Raw genomic sequence first — 24,271 nt, forward strand, 5'->3', positions numbered from 1 at the left:
GTTCAATTAAGAAAAAATAGTGGAAGAACTCCTCTGTGCAAACAAGAAATATAGGCACTAATACACAAATATGAAAAAAAAAAAAAGGGATTAACATGTGAAAAACTTATTATAACATTATATCAGGCTGCGATTTGGACGGTCCATCACACCAAGTAGGCCCACGTCCTTCAATGAAGCAAGCTTGCCCACTAACTCCTCAATCTATCCAGCCATACGAAAGCAAAGACACGTTGCAACGAGAGGTGAAGAATTGACAGCAGTCAAGGTGTCTGGGTGCCTACTCTCTTGATGAGCTTGATAGGTGAACTTTGCCTAACATGCAAAATATTTAAGCATAATCTAATTCTATATCACATTAATTTTTATCGTATCACATTATAGCATATGATATTTTCATCAAAGTTATCGGACGAAAATAACATTCTGAATAGAAATTAAAATATTATAAAAATTTGGAGATATGGATCAAAATTTATGATAAAAATAAAAATTTTCAAAACATATAAGATTTTTTAAGTAATTAAGCTAAAAAAAAGATCATTATAAAACACAAATTAGACTTAATTTAGAGATGCTATTATAAAATACAAATTAGGTAGACCAAAGGATTCGATTGGGGACTTGGAGCAGTATAACATGGTCGTCCATCCATCTTTGAATCTATGGGAAGAGAGAGAGAGAATATAAGCAACAAAAGAACGTGAGGGCTCAAACCAAAGCGTTCCCCGCGCCGCCTTCACGTGTCTTCAACAAAACGCATCCATCTCTCAGCAGTAGTATTCCCTACTTTCCCCTTTTTTTTTTTTTTTTTTTTTTTTTTTTTTGGGCCCTTTGTTTTTCCCGACACGCCCATTGCCGTCTGTCTCCATCTAAAATTGGGATTATTTTTATAGCAGAATATTGAAAGGAATAACAAAGAAAGTAAGGCATTAACAGGACAAATTGGCTCAGTGACTGAGAATAATAAATAGGGTGAGAAAATTGCATAATTTGCAATAATTTACTCTGCTTTCCTTTTCCTGGCATCGACTCTCTCGCCCCCTACTGCTGAAACTATTTATACAACCCCAGGGGGGGGGGAGAGCTCTCTCTCTATTCTTCTCCAATTAAAACAAGAGAGAAAGGAGCAGAGGGGAGATTTCTATTCCATCGGTGGCTTCGGAATCGTCGCTCCGATCAATGGTAATGTTTCTTGTTCTCTCGTCCTCTTTGTTTTCGTCTTTTTTTAGTTTAGATCAACGTCACAGCTTATCCTACCACCATGTCGGCTCCAAGGTTTTTTTTTTTTTTGCTTTTTTTTTTTTTTTTCTCTCTCTCTCTCGTCGATCGATCTGAGAAGGAAAAATAGGTTTTAGTTTAGATTAGCTTCGTCGGCAAGCGGCTTTTCCGGCCGGGACTCGGAGGTGGGCTTCTTTCTTCTCTCCTCTCGATTGCTATTGGCACCCTTTCTGCTAACGTGAGCTCCGGCAGATCACGTTAACACCTGATATTCGTACCCTTCTCGAGCTCAACTTTCTCAAAGTGATCTATTGGCTTCTGCTTGTTTCCAGCACCAGCACGCGTGAGTTTATCGTGGAATTTTTTTTTTCCTTGGAAGATCCATTTATTCGTATGCACCTTTTTGTTTCCATCCATATGTATTGCTCCTTCTCTCTCTTGTTTGTTCCTTTTCTGTAACACTGATATTTCCACTCCTCCAATTTTTATTAGTTGCTACTCGACCTGCCTGGAGGGGTAAAACCAAGGTGGAGTGGTGGCTGTGTGTGTGTGGATCGAAGTCTTTTCCGAGTATTCTACTAGGAAAGGACGGCTGGTATCGTGCGCCTAATATTCGCGGGAAAGCCGAGGCGGCCATGTACATTTGCTCTCCTTTTTTTTTTTTTTTGCCCCCCTAAATTCCATTAAGTAATCCGCTCTCCTTTTTTTTTTTGTTTCTTTTTATTATTATATTTTTTATTTTCCCATTTTAAATGCCAATGAGTGCGCTAAGAACGTGGGAAGCGCGTGGACTTTGCTGTAATTTTATTATTATTCAAAACACATAGCCCAAGTTATATTTGCAAACGAGATTAGAAATGGAAAAAAAAGGATATTTTGAATGGAATAAATAAAAATATATATTATTTTATTTTTTTTTATTTTTTTTGTAGGTGAAAGGAAGGAAGGAGGAGGCGGAGGAGGAGGAGGAGGAGGGAAAAAGGGCGGTGTTGACACCGCCGCTGGCGCTGGAGGGGGGCTTCGCGGCGGAGCATCGGCCCCCTAACGTCCTCCAGCGCGTACTCAGCCTCTTCCGGAACGTCCGCCCAGGATCCGATCTCACCCATTTCCAGGCAACCCCTTCTCTCTCTCTCTCTCACGCGCACACGTTCGACCTTGTTTTTTACAATTTATGGGTATATATATATCTAAGTATCTTATCTTAGAACATATGAGTCAACATGTCAAAGCTTATGTAATCTTTTAATTATTAAAAATATCGTCTAGTGCAAGTGTTCATTAGGGGTTCGCACGAAAGAACGGTGGATCTTCTTTGGTGAGATGAATCGTTGGATCATACTTGGTACCATTAGTCTTTTCGTACCGTCTATCTCAAGGCTGGCATCATCGTTTGAAAGCTACGCAAAATAAGGTTCAATTGTCCACGCATGTTTATTACGGCAGAAAATATCATCCAATATAAGCCCTGGTAGGCCCGGTCTGTCCATACACCGGTCTGTCCAGGTACCTTGTGTTGACGGATTCACGAGAAATTGGTTTTTTTGATGGGATGGGATGTGATGGGATGGAAAAAAAGTCGTTCCACTGTCACAAAAATATATCAGGATGATTTAAAATCGAAATCAGGATGTTTGAATTTTTCGAAACGTCTGATTCTTGATCCAAATCAAAATCAAAATCAAAATTAAAATTAAAATAAAAAATTAAATTATAAAAAAAAATAAAAATTGAGTTCTATATACGTTGATCCATTCTCATACCATCTCGAAATCGAAATCGAAATGAGACTCCTCCCAACCAAATGGTTGGAATGGAAGTCACCCATTCTGATTCCGATTTCAGATCCGCACTCCTTCCAATCAAACATCTTCTTAGAGTATTAATGATTGAGATTTCTGCAGCTTGCTCACACATGTATCAAGAGAATTCATATGAGTACGTGTTTAGTCCCATATCAACTATATGTTAGATATCAATGCTTAATGCTTGATAATTGATACGAGGTTTAGGGGTACCAATAATAAAAAAAATAATCTCCCATGAGAGACTAATTCCATACTCAGACTCATAACAGAGAGTCTTGAATCAATATTTGCTTGGCTTAATGTGTTTAGCTAAATTTATATGTTTATTGTGCCCATAATTACCTTAGAGGACCAATAGCAACCAAAAAGTTAGTGGCCAAAAGTGAACTGTATTTGCTCTAAGAAGCCTTGCTTGATTATTGGAATAAGTTCATTTGCAAGCAAATAACCTTAATTAGATGGACATGTTAAGGTTATTTGACCAATAAACTAGTTTGCATTATCTAAGTTACTTTTTAGGCGCCATGGACAATCTCCTAACTCCTCTTTTTTTTTATTCTGCCTTTCTTTCATTGTTGGAGAGTGTCAGCGTCTTTCATTACCTTCGGAAGATGATGTTATATATTACATGCTTACATAAAATATGTCTATGAAACAATAATGGAACGGTGTTGTTGCACTTACAACTACCGTACAGGACAGGTGACAGTCGAGGAAGCCTAAAAAAGGAGTTAAGATTACGTGAGTGGGAGGAGACAAACTAATAGTTTCAAAAGATTAGGTGATTCAGAATGGGAAGCTTAGAAATCAATTCTTCTTTCTTTCCTGATGTCTTCTATCACTAACTAACAAGAAAATGATCTTTTTGCTGTGTAATCTTTCAATCAATAATAACAACATACTGATTTGAAAGTAGTTCTTGACATTGCTTTTTGTCGTTACATGAAACGTGGGATCACACCATCTTTAATTTTGTTGGTAAACTTAGAGATGTTTGCGTGCTAGAAGGTGGGATGCTGGACCTAACGCACCATGAACAACCCCACAAATAAAATTTAGTGCTAAACCAATACTACCTAAACGAGCAAAAAGCCAAGGGAGGTTTGAGCTTCGTCACAGTCATAAAGGACGGCTCCTAGTTGTTAGCTTGATGTTTCCCACACGTAGCAATTAACTTTGGCATTTGCTTTCTAGGATAGCAGAGAGGAAAGCAGGAAATTTAGGCCTGAACAATTACTGTTATGTTCTTCCTAGGATAACAGGGTGATTGCACTTTCGAGATAAACCTAGGGACAAATATTATGTATTCATGTGCTGAGCTGATGGCGCATGAGTCTGAAACCATAATCCAAGCTATCGTTGGCAAAGATGTGGATCTGGTTAAATTGGATGCAACTTCAAGCATATGCTTAGTTGATTGTATCCTACCGGACCTGACATGATCCAACCTGCCAATTTGAACAGATTACATATGGTTCTCATCTTAGACCTGAAGCTTATTGGTTCAGGTCTGGATGGTCATGTTAGAAGCACACCTAAACTGACCCAATCGAAGGAGAAATTATTGGTTAGAACTGTTCTACCACATGGACTTTGGACCGTTCAATAAAACATCACCATATTATTCGGTGATTCAAAATTTCAAAACTTCCTATTTTGTTGAAAAGTGCGAATGGAAATACAGTTCACAGTTAACCATATTTAGCCATTTTGAATCCAACTTTTGCTGGATTTTTTTTTAAATCTAGCTGAATGATGTGGCAACGTTTTATTTGATGACCTAAAATCCACATGGTAAAACAGTCTTAACCAATAATTTCTCCAATCAACGCTGTAGTGTATCTATGAATTTATTCTTCCTATAATAACAAGCTCTCCACCACAGTGTGCTTCTGAAAGTCCAGGCATGTTATTATTGGAATAGTTCATTGAGAGAGGCATCTCTGATATATCATCCCACCGGCAAACTAAAAACATTTTCTGTAACCAAAATGTTTGCTGCTTGTATCAAAATGTGTAAGGCTAATAGACAACTCAAACTTGGAACAGTAATTACAATCAAGAATTGGTCCAATCTATTGTTATCATTCTCATTAGTTCACTCAAACATTACCAAAACAGCTTGTTACTTGGTGAACAAATAAAGAATAACCATAACCAGAACCATAATTGTTGTTGTTTTTTTTTTCAATTTTGAGAGTAGTGGTGGTGGCACCACCAATCATTTAAAAGAAATAATGGGAAAATTACCCAGGGCAACCACTTGGGTTATGGCCACTAGCCTACCACCCAGTTTGCAATTCTATCAACTCTTTTTCGTAACTATGCTTGTGAAGGAGAAACATGCAAAAATTGTTCCAAGTACTTGTATACTATAAACAAGAAAAAACGGGGCACCCATGCAACACTGTCGATTAATATAGCCTTGAACTTCATGTGCTTAGGACTACTTAAGCACATGGATAAAATGAATGTACGTGGAAACTCAACCTTGTTTAATATGAATGCAGCTTCCTCCTCTCTTCAACGTTCCAAAATCACAACTTCAATGCTATGGTGAAGGAGTGTATTGCATTGGCGAAGACTACTTAAGCAAGTGTGTTCGAGGCAAGAGCAGCCTTGAGAGGTTCGCTTCAGTTGTTGCATGGAGCATATCAACAACACGGCCTGCAATTTTTGGATTGGCTCCTTTCAATCCTGTTCTCGGGGAAACTCATCATGTCTCCAGGGCAAACCTCAATGTCCTTCTCGAACAGGTAATGAATTTTCTGATGCACATAATTCTCACCTGCCTCCAGGATCTGGGTCTTTTCGTTTGCATTTTATATTTTGCTTGGTAAATTTCAAACTAGTTTATGAAAACTATCATGATTAATCAGTTCATATTGGTAGTTTCTTTTTTAACTTTTTCAAGTCATCTTACTACAAGCCCAGTCTGTTTTTCGTTTCTTTTCTTTATGAAATAATCTTAGGCTGCATATCTACCCCGAGCAGACAGAAATTATGGTCAGTCATTCTTTGATCATGATCAATCTGGAAAATTGATCCCCTTTTTTTTTAACTTAATTATACTTACACTTAGCTTTTCCAGGTTTCACATCATCCTCCAGTCTCTGCCCTCCATGCAACTGATGAAAAGGAGAATTTAGAGCTGATCTGGTGGCACAACCCAGTTCCCAGGTTCCATGGTAAATCTAAACATCATAATTCTTTATTGCTAAGTTGTGTTATTATAATATCTGGTCAAGTAGCCATGCACCATGAATTTTGTATTTTATCAATAACATGTTCCTACGTTTCCTAGAGATGATAAATCTCCATCATCCAGTGCATCTGATTCCTCTTAAATATGTGCACATTACCTACACAACCATTAAGCTGGCAACAGTTTTGATCCAATTTTACCGAAGCAAGTTGGATATTGCGTAAGCTTTATTTAGCACATTATGTTCTGTCTAATTTTTTTTTTCAAAAATCATATTTTCTAAAGGTACTAGTGTTGAAGCTGTGGTTAATGGGAAGAGGCAGCTAAGGCTTTTGAGTTTTGGCGAGAACTATGAGATGGATTCACCAAAGCTAGTGATTAGAATACTTCCAGCTCCCGGTGTTGATTGGGTTGGGACTGTTAAAATCCAGTGTAAGGATTCAGGCCTTGAGGCAGAACTTCGCTATTACAGGAGCCATTCCTTCTTTGGCTTCGGGGGAAATTCTAGGTCTGTTAAAGGGAAGATATTTCATTCCAAGTCATTGAAGACCATCTATGAGATTGAAGGCCAGTGGGATAGGTATGGTGATGATCTTTAGATATAACTTTAACATATTTCAGCAATTAACCGTTGATACAGAAGCTTATGATTTGATCTTGCAGAATCATCTCACTAAAGGATGTTCACAGTGGTGAAGTTAGAGTTCTGTATGATGCCAAAACGGCTATCTCAAAACTTAAGACTCCTATTGTAGAGGACCCAAAGGTACCTACATTTCAAATTTTATAACTCTCGTCATAAAAAGTACCAAAGGTGCCTTTCTAATTAAACACTTTAAGCTTATATGTCATGCTAGTATAGAATCATGTTGAGTGTAGACAATCCAACTCTCACACGCTGAAGGAACTACTGATATCTTTTCTGTCTCTAATGGATTTAAAATGAATAGCACATCATTTTGCAGGTTGGGGACAAATGTATTAGTCTACAAAAATCTAGAAAGACAGTTGAAAACAAGTATTTTAATCCAAAAATGGATGAATACAATATTCCTAAACCAGTCGCATTAATGAAATGAAAAGGGTTGTGTGAAAGTATCATTCAGTGGACCTTCTTGCAACAGATGTTGAAGTTGTAGCTCGAAGGTACCCAAAATTATTGACAAAGAATTGATCTCAGGAAAAGCAGTGAATGACTTCAATAAATGGTCAGGTTCATTTTATTAGACCTAGAGTCAAAAACATTTAACAATGAACAACTATTTGTAGATTGTGCTGTTTTGAGTTCTGGACTGGCAGGTTCTGCACCCATTTGTTCATGGACACAGTAAAGTAGGACCATGAAGGCCAGACATTGTCCCAAACAATAGTTAACAAGCGTATATCAGGTTTTCAACCATAAATTATCAAAATCATGTTTCTAGCAGCTGACATGGAAAAGGAATTATGAATTGGGCTTGGAACTATAATGCCCATACCTTCCCATTCTCATCCATCTATCCTATAATCTACACATGGATCATGTATCATTGTATTCATCTTTATTGATGATATCTTCTTTTAGATTTTGTTTAGATTTCACAGGATTTTCTCTGGAGACGTTATACATATTCAGCAAGATTATAATGCTGAAATTCAATGCTGTTGAGGCAGGGTTTGTGGTCAACTGAATCAGCTGTTGTGTGGGCTGAGGTGAGCCGAGCCATACTGAACAAGGACTGGGAGAAAGCTTGGAAGGCAAAAGGAACTATAGAGGAAAGGGAGAGGAAGCTTCGAAGTGAAAGGGAGTCGAAGGGAGAAGTTTGGGTTCCCAAGCATTTCTCCGTATCTCGTACCAAGGAGAGTGAGTGGGAGTGCTGGCCCTTGGAGCAGTCAGTCCCCCCCGCACCAGTCATTGTTCCTCCATGAGATAAAAGCTGGAGGCCCCTCCGCTTCTTTTTATCAATAAGATGGAGCCTGGAATATTTGATAAGGGGCAGAGTCTGGAACATTAGATATTTTAGTTGTCCATAATTCATTCCTTTTCTCGTAGCTGTTCTCTATGATTTTTGATGTTGGTTAATTATTGTAATAGCTTTTTATTAATGCTCACATTGCTAACAAAACATGGCAAGGCCTACCAGGGAACTTACATGCCTCAATCATGCCTTGTTCATGTCCTCGAACTTGATAAGAGGTTAAAGCAAGTTTAAGATTAAAATTCTATCAGCATGCCATTTGAAAACCATTTTCAAATTACAGCCATTTTTCTTGAGACGAACTGTGATATTGTGAGGAAAAGCAAATGACACAAATGACGCAGATATCTGCTGTCAGCCGTCAGGCATATCTCCTTTGCTTCCAATTATCATTATCATTTTTCCCAGCAGAAAAAAAGATAACTGGGTAAATACTTTGGTTGTGGCCTTTTTGAATCACCTGTAATACTACGCAAATCATTACCAATAACATACAGTTTATTTGGGAAATGTTTTGCAAACCATGCACAATTAATTCCTTACAATGATCATATCGCCAATGTTACTTCTTACAATCTCGAACAATGTTATTTTGTGTCTTCTTGGCAACATTCTAGCTTCTTTTTATGTTTCACAGAATGCATGCACATCCAAAATGATCCATGAACCCACGAAAGTTAGAATTGATGAAAGCTTGCAGTATCACACACACTAAAATACTGTTATTAGCATTTACATTGCGCGATTTGTTTACAGATATAGCTTGTAAGTTTTATTTCATCCTACTACAAAGAATAATACAAGATTGGAGATCAAACCTTCTTTATCACCTGAACCCCGCCGCAACAACTGGGATCCTCACCTTGTGCCCTCTATTACCTTTCATCAGAATCTCGCCAAAGCTATACCCTCCGGTCACCGACCTAACTGTCAGGCTCACTGTCATCTCACGGGATGCTCCCGACAACACTGTCATCGCTGGAGGACTGGCCTCTAATGCAATCTCTGGTGACATTCTGGTGGTGATGACATAAGTCTCCGACTCAGCCACGTTTGTGACAGTTCGCTTGACTGTTTGAGTTCCCTCCAGATGGGAGATGGCGATTGATGGGCTGTTGAGATCAGCTGGATGGCCACCAGTTGCATTGCAAGCTGAGCTTGTGATGTTCAGAATCTCATGAGGATCTACATCTGGTACTGAACACAAGAACCTGATGTAGTCTTGGTATGCTGTCAAAAAAAGGAAACAAAAATGTGGTTCAAACCTCGAGCAGAACTGATGTATAAAGAAAACTTGAGAACAAAGATTACATGGAAAAACTACTACTCTGAGACTGCCTACCATTTTCTAATTGGTAGGATTGAAAAAACATCTGCTGTAATAAAAATATAAACATCACATGAAGAAAATGCAGCATGTAAGAGTTTTAAACCCATTTTTCACCCAGGATCATGCACAAAATTCAGAAACTTGGATATAAGCCTTAGACAAGTGTTCAAGAAAAGTTTCAGTCAGAAAAAAAAAAAAAAAAGTTTTTTTTTTTACATGTATACCTTTGTAAATATCTAAAATTACCTGCATACACATTTGGATTTACTATTGTATGTATAGCCTAATAAATTATTCTTTTCACATACATACACTTATAAATATCTGAAATTGTATGTATACCTTTGCAAATTTACTTTTTACATGTATACATTTATAAATTATTTCATTTTGCATGTATACACTTGCAAGCATATTACTTGCATGTGTACCTTGTAAATTATTCCTTTTTGCACCTCTACATCTGTTAAGGGTATACATGCAAAAAATAATAACATATAAGGGCACGCATGTAAAAGGAGATCATTTATAAGGACATACACACAAAATGAAATGATTTATAAGGGTATGCATGCAAGTAGTAAAGTTGCAAAGGTATACATCTAATTTTGAATTTTTATAAGGGTACACATACAAAAAAGAATAATTTATAAGAGTATCCATGTAAATAGTAAATTTGCAAGGTATTCATGTAATTTTATATATTTACAAGCATATATGTGCAAAATATCTTTTAAGAAAAGTATGATAAATTGTGAAAGGAAAAAAAATTTGAAGGCCATCTACCCATGATCACTGAGAAAAGGTCAAATGGCATACAACCACTCCATCCTGTAACCCTTAATGCATTTCGGATAATCAAGTAACTTACATGCATCTAGAATGAGTCCAGGATCTAGAGCAGCTTTCGGGTCAACAGCACCACTCCCATAATCAAATGGTGTTGCTTGTTCTAATGTCATAATTTCTGATTTGGAATATTGTTGTGCCTGAAGTGGTCTATCCTCACGATCCATCGTAGTGGCTGTTGTCATCAAGGCTGATTTGATAGCAGCTGGGCTCCAGTGGGGGTACCTTTGCTTTACAAGAGCTGCTATCCCAGCAATGTGAGGAGCAGCCATGCTAGTTCCAGATACCATGGCAAATCCTTCTCCTGCTCAGGCACACAAGAACAAACAAGAGCAGGATCAATTTCAAGGCTTAGGCTGACTATACAATGCAGTGAGAGGCTGGAAGTTGATCTTACAGTGCAGTGATTAGATACCAGGATTCAGCCATGCTCTAAGCATTAGTCGAAGAATTCTAGGAAGCTAATGTACTTAACAAAGAGACTACATTAACAATGTTCAGATAACAGAAAGTCATTTCTTATTGCCATATCATAACATCAAAGGTTGATACAATAATTCGACCAAACCTACAGAAAATTCATAAAATACTTTAGTTATTTTTTTCTTTTTCAGAGAGATAATGATTATCCTACTCAGCAGAATAAGTTGAATAATTTTCTTAAAGAAAAAAGGGTCCCCGACTTCTTTTATATGACTCTTGAATAGTTCTCAAACATGTTGTCTAAAGAATTCAATTAGCAGGTTGTTGCCACTGTTTCCACCCTATGTCCTTCATTCAAAAGAAAACAGGAAAACATGGTGAAAATAATTGGACGTATCTTTACCAACAAAATTGGCCTCGTCTATTCCGTTTGGTGCCCAGGCAGCCCAAATGAGATTTCCTGGAGCTAGTATATCTGGTTTAAGGACATCAGCATCCTGAAAGCTGAAATCTCTTACATCTGGTCCTCGAGAAGAGAATAATGCAACCTGCGGGGCTGATTTATGAAGTATAGGTGCTAAACCATCTTCTATGCTAGCCATTGCTTGGAAACTCAGTGGCCTACCAGCCCAATCTCTTTTTGTTGAACTATTGTAGTAGTCTATGAGATCCTGGAATCAAAGATTTCCAAGAGAATAAATTGTCAGCAAATTAAATTCAGAATAAGATATGAGCATGAATGGAATAACAAATACATTGGATGATATGTCAGCAGGGAATTTTGGATAACAAAAATAAACCACAATGAGAACCATGAATTAGTCGCTGATGTTCAAGTATGATTTAAATGACCAAACACCAAGAATATCATCCAAATTTTGTTTCTGTTGCGGTCTGGATATCAACCGCAAATTTTGTTTCTTATTTCACTACACAATTTTATTTTATTCCTATTAACCCCGCCCACCCACAAAAAACAAAAACAAAAAACAAAGGAAAAACCTTATGATGCACAATTTCTGTCTCTTACCCTTTTATTGGAGGGTGGGAGGCATGGGTCGACAAACTATGCCGAACTGGCTGGTTCGAGGTGCATTGAACCAGCCTGGTCGGCTACGGACATGGTTCATTGGCTTGAAACAAGATAGAGCCAGTCAGTCAAAACACTCTCCATGTCACTACCACCGCTTCTAACCCTCAGCTGAAGACTCTATTCGCCACTTCACCCTATTCAATCTGTTTGAAGGGCAGAGAAACACTGGAGGCCCCTTCGAAGCCCTCCAGCCTATGTCCCCGTTCAAAAGCTTTCATCCCCCTTCGAAACTCAACAGCAAGCTTTCATCGCACTTCGAAACTCAACAGCAATCTGAGGTAAGTTTCTCTCTCTCTCTCTCTCTCTCTTCTTCGCTGGCCTTCGTCCCCCTTCGAAGCTCCTTGGAGACCTCAGCCTCTCTCTCTCTTTCTCTTCCCCTCTCTCTCTCTCTTGCCCTCCTTCCTCTCCACCCTATCCATCTCCCTCCCTCTCCTTGTTTCAGTACACCCTAGAATGGCACAGTACAACCCGTGCCATGCCAAACCGATTCCAGCCAGTATGAGCCTCAGTACCAATTCGGCAAACCTTGAGGTGGACGGGTGGGTGGGTGGGTGTGGGTGTGGAAACTTTCAGCTCACCATTTAGGATTTCTTCAACCTTCATACTATCAAATACAGTGGAAATGCTCTATCCAAGTTTTGAAAACACAGTCCTTTTAACACATGAAACAAAAGCTATCCAAATTTTTCCTCAATTCAGGTATAAAAGACCAGCATATGAGGAAGTTCTCTGTAGCATCTAGAAAAGCACAAGCAAATAAAAAGGAAAGTGATGGTACCAAATTGATAGATTCATGACTCTGAATGGTCATAGCAACAAGCAGGTAACAGTCGTATCTCCTATCACCTGCTGAACAGCAGTGGTATTATCTACCCATAGCCTACATACATGATGTGCTGTTTGTTACCAACAGTATGACCGAACAATGTTTGTCTTTAAAGACTAGGTCGTTTGACACAAAAGACCTAAAATGTACTCAGACAATCCTAGGCATAAAGTTCTAAAGAGACAACAATCATGGTAGCTGTAACAATTTGAGAAGGGTATGCACAACAGTTTTTAGCACGCTTTACAATGTTGCAGGCCAAGCATGAAAAAACACCATTCATTCACCTGCATGGTGACAAATCCTAAGGCTTGTTTCTCAAAACATAAACATCATTAGGCCAACATTTTTAAATGAAATAATTGAAGTTGTTTTAGAACATTGATTTCAAGTGTCACATGCCACTGCTGTTAACTGTTCGACATTTTTGTAAAAGGCTGACATCTCATACGCAGTTCATTCTGTCAAATAGATGGAAAATTCAATAAGTGGAAGAACTTTGGAAGCTTCCTCAAAAAATAAGGGGTACACTTGAAACATACATCTTGAAGTACTCTAGAGCCCATGTAGGTGCAAAATTGTGTGGTTCTGGCAATATGAGAGATATGGTTGAAAATTCCAGTTGCGAGCAATTACAATTTATTATATAAACTACCATCATTTAACATGATTGATAATAAGAATCAAACAAGAGGCATCAGAACATTAAGTACCTTTGTCTTACTGACATCTGAGATGAGAATCCCAGGGATACCAACAGGTACAGGGTCAAATTTGGTTCCTGGATAACTGCTCTCCACAGCAACAATAAAGCCAGCTGCACCAAGACTCTTGGCTGTTTCAGACACCTTCTTGATTGATGCGGTGCCTGAAACAAAATTGAAGGAATACCCGCAAAGAAGAATTCTTCCCTCCACCATTTTCTTATTTAAAAGTTCTGGTCTTTGGCAGTCCAATGGATTGTACTTCATGATTGATGAATCAAGCAATACATCATTTGCAGAAACTAAGTCGAATGACTTATTCCCATGTGTAGCAGCTGTAGTTGAACAATGAAAGGTAACTTGTGATACACAAATGATGCTAAGGCTTTCCATAGTTAAAAAGAACAATTTAAAAAAATCAAATGATTTAAGCGAAAACAAAAGCATAATTAAGTGTGAACTAGGCACTTGATATATTAAAACAACTTCTAACAGAAGCAAAAGCCAGAGTCTCGAGACATTGAACCAACAGAAGAAAGTGCAAGCAACCAAATCATAGAACTAATAGTTTATTCACCAAGTTAGCTATTTAAAATTGCAAATACAAAAATGAAAAACCAGATACACAAACATAGAGTGAGAGAGAAAGAGAGACGCTAAAATGTTCATGGGTGCATTTGGCCTCAAAAGGTTCCCAATGAAAATAATGATGGACCATTCAAAATGAAAATCCACACAATTGATCATGACCCCATCATCTGAAGTGGCTGGAAACAAAATATCACACATTTTGAGATCTTTTACCATGCATCAAATTGATTAAAAATGGAAAATTTAACGGTATGATAGTGTTTTCTAGTTTGATAGATGTATCCAAATCAGTTGAAATTTGATTAGTGTAGGATTTAAAGTACTTATAGATCAATATCAATGGTTCAGATTTGCAAATGCTACATATACTTTTGCCCATTCATTTTGTGCTCACTTGATGCACAGGCAAGAGACTTCCAAAAATAATGTTCTTTTAGTCTCTAGGCATTTTATACACTATAGACTACGATCAATAGCAGGGATTTTCATTTTTATAGAGGCCCATCATCAATTTTCATGGGGAAGCATTTGGAGCCAAATGCACTCAAGAGCATTGCAGCCTAACTCCATATAAACAAAAGATTGATAGAGCAAACATTTCCTATTATGAAGTAGTCTGCAATAAGTAGAAGTCAATTGCCTCACCAGTGAGCGATATAGCTAATCTTAGATTTCTTGAAGCGTGTAAGTGGCATACAACAGGCCAAATGATACAGGAATACTTTCTGATGTAAAAGACAACATAAAAAGCCTTTAATTATGATTTTTATCAGCACTACCTGCACAGACAAACTCTGATGGAAAAATTCCAGAAAACTACCATGTCAAACGAAGTCTTTATGTACTTTAGCTACAATGAACAAATAGATTTTAAGACTTCATATTACAAATAGATCCGCAACCTTTCCCCATATATCACTTAACAATTTCAGAATAAAAGATATACAACATGTAAACTTACGGGAGAGTCCAAGCCCAGGTAATAATTTTCCATTTCCTAGGATTATATGATTTTTATATCTTCGGTCATCAACTGCAGCAGCTACAGTTGTAATCCATGGACTGAAAGACACCAAGGTTTTGGGGAATGGACCTCCATTTCCAGCAGCCTGGGCAACAAATACTCCTGCTTTCACAGCTGACAGAAGTGCTGCATCGAAAGGGTTTAAAAATGTGGTTTTTGTAGACGTAGGTGGGCTATTCGGCCCAACTGAAAGATTAAGAATGTCAACACCATCCTGAACAGCCTGTATATCAACATTCATCCATGTTACATCCCATACATTGCAGATGAATTACTAATTACAATCCGACTAATCCAACATTTCAACAAAAAGAAGACATAATTTGCAGCAATGAAAATACATAATACAACATACTATATGGAATGATAATTTTTAGTTTTAGCAAGCAACTATGAGAAGAAGCGAGCTTGTTCCTGTACTATATACTAACTTGTATAGTTGTATTAGTTCATGTCTTGGGAGAAATGCATACTTCGCTATCAGAGATGCTTAGATGCCAGAAAAAATCAAAGCTACATGATACATCATATGCATCCCAAAACTGCTTTTGAAAGGACAAAGGTTGCCAAAGGATGGTGTGTACCACGACCATTTTTCAAAGAAGAAAATCAGAAAGGGCAGGCGCAAACACGAGAGAGAAAGAGAGAGAGAGAGAGAGATTATAATAATAATTATTATTATTGCATAAAACTATTTAATGGAAGTCCATCACTTTAATCTTCAGTTTTACAGGCATCTTCATAATGCACTTTTGGATACGATATTAATAATCTGACATAAAACTGTAATGGTAAACCCTTGAATCCAAAATTCGCTGTGTCGGTACCGGACCCCATACCGGTAAAATTCTGCTTAATGTCGGTACGCAGTTCGGTACAGAATAATAATGTTGGTACGCTCCGAGATGGCATACAGATATAAGACCGGTACAGTATGGTATGGCAGTACGGGGCAATGCAATATTCCATGCTTGAATCAATAGCATTCATAATAACATCGTATAGTACAAAAGCTACCATACAAGCTTGAACTTCTCTTTTATGAGGAAAATACAGGCCTGATTTTATTTGCGCTGTCTACCATTAGCAGCATGTCTCCTGCATACCTGTTCAATGGCAGCTACCACATCAGAAACATATCCCCCAAAAAGCCTATACAGCACCTTGTATACAGCAATCCTGAAAGCAGATAACCAGAGAAGCGTGATCTTTACAAGTTAACATTGAAACTACTGTTACATCTCTCATGCCACTTAATTGACTAACCTGGCACGCGGAGCCATGCCACTTGCTTTACCAAATTCGTGTCCATGCATTCTCACTGGTATTCCATTGTTCCCAGCAGCAATTGCTGCCGTGTGGCTGGTAATAGAATAAATTTAAAAATCAATACAAATTAATTTGGATGCAAAAAGGATTAATCAATATAGAATATCAGTAAGAATTAAGAAGTAAAACATTTTTCAGGATTATCTGCAAAAGATATTTACATAGGGGTGGCAATTTACTCCACCCAATAGAGTACCCAACCCAACCGGAACCTAATGGTGCAGGTTTTATCCGACCCATTTAGAGTCGAAGGTGGGGATAGGTCTTCATTCTAAAACCTGAAGCAAATCCAGGGCAGGTGCAGATAATGGAAATGCCATCCCGAACCTCACCCGATTATATAAGCCTTCACCAATCAAAACCTCCCCAACCTTTGCTTCAAATCCGGGTTATATTTTATATATTATTTACTCATGGAGTTTATTTTTCTTCATATTTTTTTTGGTTCATCTACACCACCACAAGGTAGCGAAATTCAAACTATCCTTGATGATTATGATGTTAATTAAGAAAAAAGTATTGCGATCACTTGTGAGAAAGATTAATCATGTGAAAGGTTACAAGATACATGCTTAGTTGTTCAATTTTTTTAGTTGATTGCTTTTCTTATTTTACAAGACATTTAACTTCTGAAAGAACAATATTTTTGTTTATTGTTTCTTTTATTGTTGAAAATTTGATTTGTTATGTTGACGCTTATTTTATTTAGTGTTATGTGAAGTACTGAGATTTACTTTTATATTTTTTTTTAATTTATTTGATTTGTATCAGAAAAAAATAATTTGTGTAGCTTTACTTGCCCCATCTAACTCTACCCGTTCCATCCCCCATCCCAACATGAGTACAGGGTGGGCATGTAACATGGCTCCCATTTGCGGGATGGGAATGGGTAATGGCCTATGGCCTACCAACCCATATACCCGCCCGTTGCTAATATTTCACATTGTATGATCAAGTTGAAAGCAGGTCTCTGCATATACATATATGTATGTATACGTCTACATGTATACATACATATATACATATATGTATGTATACATCTACATGTACACACACACACACACATACATCTATATGTATATACACGTGTACGTATATACACATATGTGTGTGTGCGCGCGCACACACATAAATATATGTATATGTATATATACATATATGTGTGTATATATATATAGATATACATTCATACATACATACGCATACATACATACATACACACACACACACACATGCATACATATATATACATATACATATGTGTGTGTGCATGTGTGATTATTGAAGGATGATTAGAGACATGCTCTCAACTTGATCACACAATGCAAAATATTATATATAATTATCAATATGTATGTATGTATGTATGTGCGTGTGTGATTATTGAAGGATGATTAGAGACATGCTCTCAACTTGATCACACAATGCAAAATATTATATATAATTATCAATATGTATGTGGAAAAGGCTCTTTCACCAAAGATGAGGAAAAAAGACCATGGTTGTTTAGGGAATTCATTGGCAGGGCTTGCTTTGTGGATAAAAGTGATCATAGAAACTGTACGTGGTGCTTAAAAACATTATGAAGTACCAAGGAGGAATCTTATGTGTAATATTGATCATATCTGACCCAAAAACTCAGCCATTTAGGAAGTATTTAGATGGATGGCCCCATGAATACTTAAGCACCACAATGGTCCTTCCCCTATCCAATATAATATTGATGAAATTAGACCCAAAAACCCAGGCATTTAGGTGGACAGGTCCATGGGCAATTAGGTAAATGAGCCCATGAGTACTTAAGCACCAGTCCTTTCTCTATATGACGTGAGATTATACAATGCTCTCAACAAATATTACCAATCAAAAGCCTTTTTATTATTCAGGTCAATACATGTGGTTTCCATGACTTATGTTAACATATTGCCCAAAACAGAGAGCAATTAAAAGATGAAAACAGAGCAGAAATTTTATTTACACCAATGAGTATTAGACAATTAGACTCGCATATATAATGAGAAACTTAAATGTACAAATTGAAACCATAGTTGACCAATGCGAGATACAAAGTTACTAATGCGAATCAAAAATCTTTAGAGGTAAATGCACCTGCAGCAGTACACTATTTCATTCATGTAGTAGAAGGACATATGTGTTTTTTATAGAAGTAGAGGGACAGAACGAAAAAATATCATAGCAAGAGCTAAGAGAGAAATTCCATGTGCTCACCTTCCATGCCCATCACCATCCAATGGTGATGCAAAATCAATTGTAGGATTAAATGCTCCTGCCGCGATTGCAGCTTTTGCAAAATGTTGGGCTCCAATTATCTTCCCGTTACAAAAATCCCTCTTTGTATCTGGATCAATTTCACAGTTCCCTCTATAACGTGGAAGGGGTCCATATGGATCAGAATTGTATGTAGAAAAGCTAGGATGCTTTGGATAAATTCCTGAATCCACAAAGCCTATCACAATATCTTCCCCTGCTCTGTCAAAGCCACCACCTGCTGGCCATACACCCGTAGGTAGTCCCAGAAATTGTGGGGTGTGTGTCGTTAATTTTTTAACTTTCATGTCCTCCTCCACATATTTAACCCCAGGAGCTCTACTAAGGGCCTCTGCCTAATGAACAAATAAACAAATTAATACATAATAAATAACAAAAAAAATGTCCATTGGTGACTAAGGGGAGAAAAATTTACTAAGCAACAAAGAACAAGTGCACAGAGTGGTCTCAAAGCAATCTGGCAACATATTTTACCTGTTCAGGAGATATGTGAATAGAAAAACCATTGATTAGATGGCGATAACTATACAGTTTCTTGTAGGTTCCAACTTCAAAGAGTGAGTCTAGAAGCGCATCATGTTGTTTCTCGAGGTGAAGGGCATATGAAGTCACGGCCTCACTGATAGGAGAAAATACCAGAAATATGAGTATGCAACCACTTGCTAATACAAATTTCATGAGATGCAGATGAAAGTAGAATACGAATCCATAAGAACAAACTTCAGCAGCAAGCATTGCCACATGCTCAGTTTTGCAAAATCCACTAGTTGCTTTCTTGTCATCTTCTCCTATTCATTTTCTTAATGTGATGTAGCAGGCGTATTGCATATGAACTTTAACTAACCATTCTTTCTAAGGTAGCATCATCCATGATCATAAACTACTTCAGATTGCCTAACTCCAGATTTGCTAAGGTTCAAAATGATGATCATCGTCATCACGATCGTCAAGCTATTTCCCATCCAATATGGGGTCAGCTGTAACTATAGAACACAACTCAAAGTTGAAAAAGCTCCAAGAAAGGTTGAGAAGGTCAGGCATTTCCTAAGTCTCAAAGAATTTACCAAAAAAAGATGATCATCACATACAACATTATAAGAAAAGACATGCTTTCTTAAATATTAATGATCATTTTTCTGGAACCATAGCAAAAAAGGGGGTGAAGTCAAGGAGCAATTGTTGATCTGAATGCATATGTCTCCAATATTACTCTAAGCGTTCGGTACGTAAAAAAAATACCATCAGGAACATGAATTCACACAGCTCTGCAAGTTCGTTGAGAAGAATGAGGTGCCTTTGTAGCACAGGTGAAAGCCATGAAAGTGGATCTATGAGGTTTATGACAAATGACACCTAATAGTGCAATATGATGTAGTCATCTTTGTCTTTCTTGCACTGACAAGGATTTAGAGCCAACCACAAATTATTAATTAAATCAACAGTGACAGCCATTCTGAGTAATGCTGATGCTAAAAAAAGGAATTTATTAACCTCTGAAACTTAATGAAGCAAAACGAGAAAACTGTTGGTTCTTACTCACTGATAGCAGAAATAGCAGCCGTGTGAAAATAGAATTGGAAATTAAAAATTCAGAAAGAACGTCATATTTGGTCTGCTACCTGGTGATATCCATTTCTTCAACTGAATCTGTAGCTGTTGGAGCAAACCCCTCAACACCACCGCTATAACTCACTATAGGTTCTCCTTCCATAGTCACAATATAAATATCCCCACTTCCCATAACTAAAAGTGGGAGAAACACAAATAACATGCACCACAGCTCCATCTTCTTCATTTTCACTAATTTGAAGCCAGTTAAAGCGCAAAGAACAATTTTGTCTTTCTGAAGGCCCCAACTGTGAGTTCAAAACAAGTAGTATAAAAAAGATTATTAAGATGGCTAGCTTTATATTTCCAAGCAATTGATCAGAAAGTAATTGAAGAAGACATTCTATGATAGACTAACTTATTAAGAAGCTTCCCAGTAGGACTTCTTGAGAGGAGTGAAAAAGAAGAAGCATAAGAATGACAATCTAGGGGCTAAACTGGAAGAATTGAAGTGACACCAAATGGACAAGAGTCACCAAAAGAAAGGGAAAACAAGAACTCTGCCAATAGTTGACTATTGAAGCAAATTGCTAGGAATAAAATATTTGCATTATAACCAAAAATGACCTTAGAAATGCATCAAGGAGCAAACTTATGGAGGAAGTTTGGCATCAGTTCAGCAGTAAATAAAGAGATGCAGATGTAGGATGCAGGAAATGCAACAAATGCTTGAGAAAAGGAAAGCTTTCTACCTGTAAACGAAAAACAGAAAGAAACTTCGCGATCTGTCACCTACATTGATGCAAGAGATGTGACTGAAACAGCAAGTGCAAACCAAATGTAAGAATAATAAAAATAACAAAAACAATGACAAGAAGATGGACTAAAAATTGTGAGGAAGCGATTTCACATATAAGCCATGGTTATGCACCAAAGAGCATATGATATTATCCTTGAAGCAATTACCTAAATTCCAATTGATGGATGGATGCATCTTAAGCAGCAAACTATAAAAGATTGAGCACTTCCATGTATACCTCTTTGTTAGATAATATTTAATTATTTAAATACTTTCTCGAATTTTGGTTGGAAAAGTTTGAACACTAAAGCATTTACTTCTTAACTAGTTTAATAAACTTTAATGCCATATTGAAAAAATTAATGCAAGTAGAGTTGGATTTAATACTTCTCGACAGGATGCTTTAGTTAGATCCATGAGCTTTTGGGCTACTCACAGCTGATCAGCTTGACTGACCCAAACCAAATCTCTACTTAAATTTTAAAGGACATGATGCAAGCTCTTGAGGGTTCAGGTTCTATCCTTCGCACAAAGAATTGATATTTTTCATGATGTCAACCATTGGATCACAAACTGCACATATCTCAAAGCAGTCCAAACACCTTCAATCATCCACCATCATGGATCTGGAAGCGACCATTGTGTGATTCAACAGTCGATTTGCGCAAAGAAAGGGGAATCCTTCTTTCGCGCGAAAGATACAACCTCTGTCCAGCTCGTGGCACTGTAAATCAGAAAGTGCTCTCTTTTCACTTCCTGCTTGCCTATTTTTTTCCACTACTCTTACAATTTTTCCCTATATTTTACATACTTTCAAAGTAATGATCTCAGGCAACTGCAAGAGTCGATGGGTCAAGCCTTCCACATGCACATGCTATATCAGGAAGGAGTAGGACTGAGCCGGGGATTAATCCAATGTTTATTTATCAGGCTAGTCGCTTTTTCCAATACTAGTACTATTTTTCCCCCATTTTAATATTCCCTCAAAGTATTGATTCAGGCAACTGAAGAAGTCGATCGTGTCACACCTTCCATATGCCCATGCTATGCCAAGAAGGAGAAGGGTTGAGCCAGGGATCAGTTCGACGTTTATTCATTGGGCTGCCATTACAGGGACGTTGTTAGTCCATAACAGCTACTGTAACCTCCCCAGGCAAGCCGTTAGAGCCGTAACTTGACCAGCCTTTATATATGCGTGTGCTCTCTCTCTCTCTCTCTCTCTCTCTCTCTCTCTCACGCGCACACTTTTCACTCTTTACTCGCCTATTTTTTCCATCACTACTACTATTTTTTCCCATACTTTACATACTTTCAAAGTATTGATTTCAGGCAACCGAAGGAATCAACCAAGTCAAGGCTTCGTCATGCTTGTGTTGCACCAAGAAGGAGCAGGGCTGAGCCAGAGATCAGTCATATCTCGGGAGTGTTAGAGCCATCTACCATGTATAAGAGGGACAATAACACACTAAGAGCAATGCCTAGCATGTCTTCTATCCAGGTTCCCCTATTTTGTTCGTATTTACCTCCAATACTCTTAACATCAAAGAATCTGAAGCAAAAACAATCTACATAGATAGCGACGAGGGTTTGAAGAATTAAGAAGCAATAAAAGAAGCTTCCCAATTTTCAATCATACCACTCAAGAAGACTAATATAAATAATTCTGTAAGCTATTAATAAACAAGATATAAAAAATCAACTCAAAAAACACTGTTGAAAACAACAAAACAGGGTTCATCAAAAACAATAAAACAGAAAGATCAAAGGAGAGCAAAGTTAGCATTATCACCCCTAAGCATTTGGTTGCTGCACCCAATGATAATAATAATTAGCAAACCAATAAAATGACCACAGAAACATACTTACAGGAGGGGAAAATTAAAAAAGGGCTATTATCAACAAGAAAGTCTGATGTAGTCCAACATCCAAGCTGGAACATAATAAAAGAATTAGTCCAGTAATCCGGGGAGAGAGAGGAAAAAAACCTTATTTTTTAAATTTGTACGTAATAATCAAGCAGATTTTTTATTCTCGGCATAATAGACGAGCAGACAACATGGGTATCCAATAAAAAACAGCATCCGACCGTCATTAACACCGTCATTAATGTTACCAATGGGAAGTATTTATGGCTACGGAAACAAAGAAAACTCAGAACAGAAAAAGCTCATAAATATAATTCTTTCGTGATTCCAAAAGGCTCAAAACTGAAAGGAACGGCACAAGAGTATCTCCAAAAAACTACATGTTCTTCTAAAATATATGAAAGAACTGATCTTGACGTTATCAAACGATCCAGAGGAGGTGTTCCTACTTTTAGCCTAAAGAAAAAGGAGTAAAAATTTAGCAGCAAGAAATCCACCAAAATTATCAATTAATAAAAAAGTTACCCTTTTTTCAGATAACATAGAACAAGATAAGGTGGAACTCCAGTCAGATTATTTCAAAAACAAAGGCCATTAAAGAAGCATTACCATAACAAAGAGAGTAAAGATTGCTCTCTTCTTGCCTGAACAAGAACAAAAACCAGGAAACCATGCAAGAGCTTGGTTTCCACCAAAAGAACCAAAAGAAGTCACCATCTACCATTAAAAACCAAAGACTAGGTACATTTAAAAAAAGATCGAAATAGACCCTAAAAGAAGCACTCAAGACCAAAAATGAACAAGAAACGAGCGGTTTCCACCTCTTCTCTTACCAAAAACTACCATCCAGAGCCGCAAGAACGCCTGAGAGAGCAACTGGTCGGCGCTTCCACTACTAAAGCATCAAGAACCACTTCCCACTCTGGCCAGAAGGAAGGAATCGGCGAGGACGGTCCGACAGCATCCTCACGCCATAAAAGCGAGATCGATCCGCAGAGAAAGCGAGCAAAAGCTAAGGTTTTGAGGGTTTGGAGAGCAAGAATGGGGGTCCGAGGGTCAATCAAATGGAGACAAAGAATCTCGGGAGATGGTAGGGCCACTAAGAGAGAGTGTGAGAGTAGCAAAGCTCTCGGAGCGTCTCGGGGAAGGAGAAGGAATGGGGGTATAAATGACGGTGGATAAAGTTATCCGCGGTGAAGTTTAAAAGGGGCGGTCTGCTAATGATTACAACATTCGGTCTTGTGGGGCCCAGGTTGGATTCCTTCGGCCGGTGGGTTCGGGGGTGGGGAAGGGATGTGGGTTGTGTTTTGGTGCGGGGTAACATACCACGGCCACAAATGGATGCGGTGGCCCAACGTCTCCTGTCGGTCCTGGCCGCTTTCCCCCCAGTAATTGCGTTATGATGGGCGTTC

At 37.8% G+C, this 24,271-nt stretch overlaps 2 protein-coding genes across 6 annotated transcripts; one reads left to right on the top strand and one right to left on the bottom strand.

The window, feature by feature from the left end:
• Positions 1–1,018: 1,018 nt before the first annotated feature.
• LOC105049311 (oxysterol-binding protein-related protein 4C) lies at positions 1,019–8,436 on the top strand. 2 transcript variants are annotated; one of them, XM_010928918.2, is made up of 7 exons: positions 1,019–1,185; positions 2,154–2,333; positions 5,537–5,782; positions 6,118–6,214; positions 6,517–6,811; positions 6,895–6,997; positions 7,885–8,436. In XM_010928918.2, the coding sequence occupies exons 1-7, from the start codon at positions 1,183–1,185 to the stop codon at positions 8,137–8,139; spliced, it is 1,179 nt and encodes a 392-aa protein (XP_010927220.1). In that variant the 5' UTR covers positions 1,019–1,182; the 3' UTR covers positions 8,140–8,436. The 2 variants fall into 2 exon arrangements, with proteins under 2 accessions (XP_010927220.1, XP_010927221.1); XM_010928919.4 differs by lacking the exon at positions 2,154–2,333.
• A 409-nt stretch (positions 8,437–8,845) lies between these two features.
• LOC105049312 (subtilisin-like protease SBT2.5) lies at positions 8,846–24,003 on the bottom strand. 4 transcript variants are annotated; one of them, XM_010928922.4, is made up of 13 exons: positions 23,693–24,003; positions 22,861–22,924; positions 20,948–21,010; positions 20,267–20,503; positions 19,122–19,266; positions 18,588–18,982; positions 16,296–16,391; positions 16,136–16,208; positions 14,967–15,252; positions 13,424–13,749; positions 11,195–11,462; positions 10,391–10,672; positions 8,846–9,419 (listed from the first exon to the last, which is right to left on the bottom strand). In XM_010928922.4, exons 4-13 carry the CDS (start codon positions 20,440–20,442, stop codon positions 9,016–9,018), a joined length of 2,451 nt encoding a protein of 816 aa, XP_010927224.2. In that variant the 5' UTR covers positions 20,443–20,503; positions 20,948–21,010; positions 22,861–22,924; positions 23,693–24,003; the 3' UTR covers positions 8,846–9,015. The 4 variants fall into 4 exon arrangements, with proteins under 4 accessions (XP_010927224.2, XP_010927223.2, XP_010927225.2 ...); XM_010928921.4 differs by lacking the exon at positions 22,861–22,924; XM_010928923.4 differs by lacking the exon at positions 22,861–22,924 and having other exon boundaries at positions 23,681–24,003.
• Between the last annotated feature and the right edge of the window lie 268 nt (positions 24,004–24,271).

The sequence above is a fragment of the Elaeis guineensis genome, chromosome 7 (genome assembly GCF_000442705.2).
Source record: "Elaeis guineensis isolate ETL-2024a chromosome 7, EG11, whole genome shotgun sequence".
Lineage (NCBI taxonomy): Eukaryota > Viridiplantae > Streptophyta > Magnoliopsida > Arecales > Arecaceae > Elaeis > Elaeis guineensis.

Bases quoted from the DNA above. Each gene is read 5' to 3' on its own strand.
- LOC105049311 (XM_010928918.2), top strand. The intron at 2,334-5,536 runs GCAACCCCTTCT...ATATGAATGCAG, and splicing joins CCGATCTCACCCATTTCCAG to CTTCCTCCTCTCTTCAACGT. The intron at 5,783-6,117 runs GTAATGAATTTT...TAGCTTTTCCAG, and splicing joins TCAATGTCCTTCTCGAACAG to GTTTCACATCATCCTCCAGT.
- LOC105049312 (XM_073260644.1), bottom strand. From the start codon at position 20,442: ATGAAGAAGATGGAGCTGTGGTGCATGTTATTTGTGTTTCTCCCACTT. The intron at 18,983-19,121 runs GTAAAATATGTT...TTTGTTCATTAG, and splicing joins TTCACATATCTCCTGAACAG to GCAGAGGCCCTTAGTAGAGC. The intron at 9,420-10,390 runs GTAAGTTACTTG...TTTTTTTGACAG, and splicing joins TGGACTCATTCTAGATGCAT to CATACCAAGACTACATCAGG.